Source organism: Arachis ipaensis, chromosome B09 (assembly GCF_000816755.2).
Source record: "Arachis ipaensis cultivar K30076 chromosome B09, Araip1.1, whole genome shotgun sequence".
Lineage (NCBI taxonomy): Eukaryota > Viridiplantae > Streptophyta > Magnoliopsida > Fabales > Fabaceae > Arachis > Arachis ipaensis.
The window spans coordinates 43831516-43837462 of NC_029793.2; the positions used below are offsets into that span (position 1 = coordinate 43831516).

Below are 5947 nucleotides of genomic sequence, written 5' to 3' on the forward strand. Positions count from 1 at the left end.
AATTTGGAGCTTACTTGAAATCAAAGCATTGGTGGAAGTTCAAGGAAGAGTACAACCACAAGCCACCTTGACGAGGAGCCTCTCAATTATCCAACTTAAGGACTTAAACTAAAAGTGCTAGGTGGGAGACACCCCACCATGGTAAACTCTTTCCATTCTCTTGTATATATAATCAATGAATGAATTGAGTTGCCATTGTTAGGTAGTTTTCTTCTTTTCATACTTTTGCATACCTTTTTTTGATTGTTAGGTTACTTGTTAAATTCATGTTTTGATTAGGATAGTTGTTTTGAATTGCATTTTGCTTGAAGTGCAAGTTTTGTTTGTTTTGTCTTTGAAAATTTTTCAAAAAACTAAAAAGATTTTTGTTAGATTTGAATTTTAATTGCTTTATAATGTTTATAGGTTAGGACAGTGCCCTGTTTCTGTTTTATGCTCTAAAAAAAAGGGGGGAGCCACGCGTAAGCGTGGCCGACGTGCACGTGTCGTATGCAATGATGGGACTCCTGGTACAAAACCCAGAGAGTTGCACTAGAGTGGTGTTGTCTTTGTGCGAATAGCACAATTTAGCTCCACACGTACGCGTCACCTTAATTTTCTACGTTCCACGCGTACGCGTGGTCGGCGCTTACGCATCGCGACCCCCTCTTGCTTTTCGCGTGCACGCATCGCCCATGCGCGCGCGTCGCCTTGCGCTCTGTTTTTTTTTCCTGTTCCTTTTCTCTTCTCTCCTTCTTTCTTTCTTCTTCTTCTATCTTCCATTCTTCCATTTCTTTTCTTCCCTTTCATCTCTTTTCTTCTCTTCTCACCTTTCTCATCTCTTCTTTTTACTTCTTTTTATTTTTTTTTCTCCCTCTTTTTAAGTTTCCATTTCTCATTTTTCTTCTTTCTCATTTTCTTTTGTATGTTGCATTTTCTTATTTTCATTCATTGCATTATTTTGTTTTGTCTTTGTAGCTTATTCTTATTTTCTTTTCTAAGTTTCTTATTTTAACATTGGTGTTGAATTCTCCTACTCAATTGTTGAGGATTTCTTGGATTATCTTGGTGTTTCTTGACTTGTTTAATATTGTTAGGTGATGAAACTTTTAAATCAATGCTTAATCTTTGATGACTCTTGCATCCTTTGTGTATTGATATGAACTCCTATTGTCTTTCATTACCCACTCTTTCTTATTTGAACTTGATGCTTCTGAGTGTTCTCTTCATGCCATTTACTTATGCTTAACCTTTACTCTTGCATCAAGTGTTAGTGATATGCCCTTTGCTTACATTGCTTTCTCACTCACATGTTGTAGCTACCATGTAGTTGAGAACCTTACTCTTATTTGGTATTAGCCCCCGCTTATGTTTTATTTGTTTTGATATCTTTGTTATAGGCTTAATTTTCTTTCTTTTTCTCTCCTTTTAGGCTGGCCACCAAGAAGGGGAATGGAAAAGCTTCTAAATGGGGGAACAAACAAGTCCCTCCGCACAATCTTTTGAAGGAGCTCATCAGTTGTAGCAACCCGTCCACCTTGCTCATCTTTGCATGCACCGAGGACGGTGCAAATTTCTAAGTGTGGAGAGGTCAAGGACCGCCCTCCGTGGATAACCACTTCTTTTTTTCAACACCAATGCTTAATTTTCTTTGTTAGATAATTGTTGCATTGCATGTTAGGTTGCATGTTAGTTAGAATTTGTACATATTTTACCATTTCTTTTTGGACTACTTGGTTAGAGTGATGATTTCCTTTCCAAGAAAACTGTTTTAGGGCACCCTACCAATTTGAAAAAGATTTTTGTGTTGAACTTGCTTGAAGAAATTTATTTTGGAACATGGTTTTTGAGCTATGAACATATAAGCATATGAGTTTTGAGCCCAATTGTGTGGTTACATCATATAACTCCTATTTTCCATTCTTGTGTGTATTATTCTCTTTCTATGATTGTAATCTTTGATTTGTTTGATTCTTTATATCCATTATTCCATGTATACATGTATTTATATGATTGAGGCCATCATTTCATTTAGCTCACTTACCCAAATAGCCTACCTTTCATCAACCATTGTTAGCCAATTTTGAGCCTATTTAATCCCTTTTATTCTTAATTTTAGCACATCACTACCCCTAAGTGAAAAACAATAAATGTCTCATAATTTAGATCTTTGATTAGCTTAGGCTAGTGAGGGCGTGCATCATTTGGGTATGGAAAACTTGGAAACATTGGTTGAGGTAAAAGTGTATTTTGTATTTGTGTTGAAAATCATGGGATTGGGTACATACTCATGCATTAAATATGTAAATCCATATGCATTAATATGTTTGTATATACTTTAAGGAAAAAAATGAATGATAAAGAAAAATAAAAAGAAAAAAATAATAATAAAATAGAAAAAAAAGAGAAGCAATAAAAAGGGGACAAAAATGTCCCAAAGTAAAGTAATAATAACAATGCATATGGAATGTGAATTGAAGAGAATGCATGAGTATGTGAAAAAGTAGGAATTATGGGTAGCTAGGTATTGTATTAGAATTGTATAAGTTGTTATATGTGTTTGGTGAGAGCTTAGGCTAATCAAAGATTCAAATTTCAAGCTCACTTGACCATATGCATCCTTACCTTTACCCTAGCCTCATTACAACCTATGAATAAGTCCTCATGATAAATGTATGCATGCATTGAATAATTGTTAGATGAAAAACAAATCTTGGAAAGCATGATTAGAGGATAATTGAGTGAATCAACCCTATACACCTGAGCGACTAGAGCGGATACACTTCCGGTGAGGGTTTGATGCTCAATTCCTTGTTCCCGGCTTTCATGATTTTTTTTCTTGCAAGTCTATTTGAATTTTATTTTGATATTTGAATTGGTGGGATTCATGAATCGTCATATGATCCTAGCCTTACTTGTTCATATATGTTCTTGGAGAATTGATTTACTTTTAACCAAGTAGGTACAAGCATTGTGCATTTAGGTGCATTCATATAGGTAGGTTCATATAGTTTATTTGCATTGAATAAATGTTCATACCCCTTTTCTTGTCTTTCTTGGTTTAGCATGAGGACATGCTTAGTTTAAGTGTGGGGAGGTTTGATAAACCCCAATTTTTGTAGTTTATCTTGTGCTGAATTTAGGGGATTTTATCAACTTTTCTCACATTTATTCAATGAAATAGCATGGTTTTGTGAATTTCTCCTAATTTGTGCTTAAGAGTAAAAACATGCTTTTTAGGCCTTTAAATTGATAAATTTAATTCACTTTAATTTCATTCGATGTCTTGATATGTTTGTTAAGTGATTTCAGGATTAGAAGGCAAAGATTGGGTTGAAGGAATGAAGAAAAAGCATGCAAAAATGGAGAATTCATGAAGAAATGAGGATTTGCTGAACTCAAGGCCACGTGCACGTGTCACCCACGCATACGCGTGAGAAAGAGATTCGCCAGCAACGCGCACGCGTCACTCACGCGCACACGTGAAAAGGAATTTTGCAATGCGACGCGTACGCGTGACCCATGCATATGCATGACAAACAGCACGTAACTTCACTAAAGGCAAAATGGTGGGGGCGATTTCTGAGCTCAAGGAGGCTCAAATCCAACTCATTTATGATGATTTTGAACCCAAGGATTGCAAGGGAATAGGAGAGTCATAGTATATTTTTTCATCATGTTGTAGGTTAGAATTCTAGAGAGAGAAACTCACCCTTCTCTCTAGAATTTAGGGTAGTTTAGGTTAAATTTCCTTCGATCCAACTTTTAATTCTTGTTTTTATTTCAATTCTCTTTATATTTTAGTGTTCTGTTGCCTTAATCTTCTTAGTTTTTCTTGTTAATTTCATATTTGCTCTCTTTTACGTTCATGCACTTTTGTTGATTTCAATTTCCTTTTAATGCAATTTTATGTTTCCATGCCCCTTGGTGCACAAAATTGTGATCACACTTTTCACAACACTGCACAAATAACTAGCAAGTACACTGGGTCGTCCAAGTAATACTGATGCCAAGGCATCATAGGCTAGTTTCACTAGCATTTTTCTGTTAGTTTTAGTTGTTTTATGCATTTTCTTGAGCTTAAAGTAACCAAAAATGGTTAAATGAAGAACAAAGTAATGAACCATCCAAACAATATGATTTTGATGCAAATTCCATGAGTTTTAGTTATAATACTTAAATGCTATGAATGGAAGATCTCTCATGAAATTTTGCAAGCCTTTGATGCAATTGTTTGGATGATTTCAGGGAAGAAGAGGCTAGGCAAGGAAGCAACAAAATCAATAAAGGAAGCTTGAATATCACATGTGGAGTTTAAGTTCCAGTTTAAGCCTAAACTGGAGCTTAAACGCCAAAAATTATGAAGGATAAGGAATGCTGGGATTGAAGTTTAACCTCCAGTTTGACCTCAAACTGGAGGTTAAACGCCAGAATGAAAAGCCTCACTTAAGGAGCACTCCACGTTTAACCTCCAGTTTGACCTCAAACTGGAGGCTAAACGCCAGAATAACCAAAGATCATACCAAGCCACACAAAAAACTTACCCCCAATCATCATATCATGGCCAAAATAATCAACATACCCAACCTAATCCAAACCAACAGTTTCAAGATCAATTAAACCGGATGGAAGGAATGCTTGCAACCATGAGCCAAGACATAATTGAATTGAAGGCTTTTAAGGAAGAAGTAAATTCTAACTTGCAAAACCAGGGAGCTGCCATCCAGAAGCTAGAAAATCAAATTGTGTATTTGACTAAGCAAGCCCCTGGGACAAGCAGTTCTCATACTGTTAAGGCTATTGCAAGGGAGGAATGTAAGGCCATAACCCTCAGAAGTGGAAAGAATCTAAAGGAGATTTCAAGGGAAACTACAGAGGATGAAGCAAAGGAAAATGTGAAAGATAAAGAACAAGGACAATCTGTTACACCTTTTGCAACAAAAGAAAAAGAAAAAGAGGTCTTGAAGCCTTACACACCTAAAGCACCTTATCCTCAACGTTTGATGAAAAGTGAAAAGGATGGGCAATTCTCCAGGTTCTTGGAGATTTTCAAGAAGCTTCAAATCAACATTCCCTTTGCTGAAGCAATAGAGCAAATGCCACTCTATGCAAAATTCTTAAAAGAATTGATGACCAAGAAGAGAAGCTGGAGAAATGAGGAAACTGTGTTGTTAACTGAAGAATGCAATGCCATCATTCAGCACAAATTGCCTCAGAAGTTTCTGGGCCAAGAATATTGTGATTTAAGTTAGTCTTTGAGCACAATTATTAACTTAAACTTACTTTGGTATGAAACCCAATTGAATATCATGGTTTATGGGATTGGGCCTGAAGGATTGATGAGTTTGAAATCTCAATTTGTTGAGTCATGTGTCATTATTTGATTATCACTAAGTTGGCTCAATAAATGTTACAGGATGTGGATCAAAAACCTCATCAAGATTATGGATCATAAACCCAAGGCAAAAGGAAAGCAAGGAGAGGCCTCAAAGCCCAAGAAGCACAACTGAAGCTCAATATAGAAAGTGTATAAATAGGATAGAAGTTAAGTTAGAAAGGACTTTTACTTTCACTTTTAGCTAGTTTTCCTTTTCTTTGTAATTGAATTGAGAGCTATGATTCACTAAACCCCCTTTCATTGGGTTAGGGAGCTCTATTGTAATTCAATGAATCAATAATAGTTTACCTTCTTCTTCAATCTTTTCTCTTGAATTTCGTTAGAAAGCTTCTCGATCTAATTCCATTGAGTAGTTGTCTTGGGAAAGAAACTACCCATACTTGGAATCCTTCGGAGCCTTGGGAAAGGAATGGAGGATTCATGCTAGAGAAGCTTCCTCACAGTGGATTGGATTGGGGTTTGGATGGATATTGTGACATGGCTTAGACTCCATGATGAGAAATTGGTGTTTAATGTATTCAAGGCAATGAGCTATCCATCAGAATCACTAAGGGAATGCATGAGGGTTGA

General features: G+C 36.2%; 1 protein-coding gene across 1 annotated transcript; it reads left to right on the forward strand.

The window, feature by feature from the left end:
• Nucleotides 4626-5231, forward strand: LOC107615498. Its single transcript, XM_016317557.1, has one exon. The coding sequence runs from the start codon at nt 4626-4628 to the stop codon at nt 5229-5231; it is 606 nt and encodes a 201-aa protein (XP_016173043.1).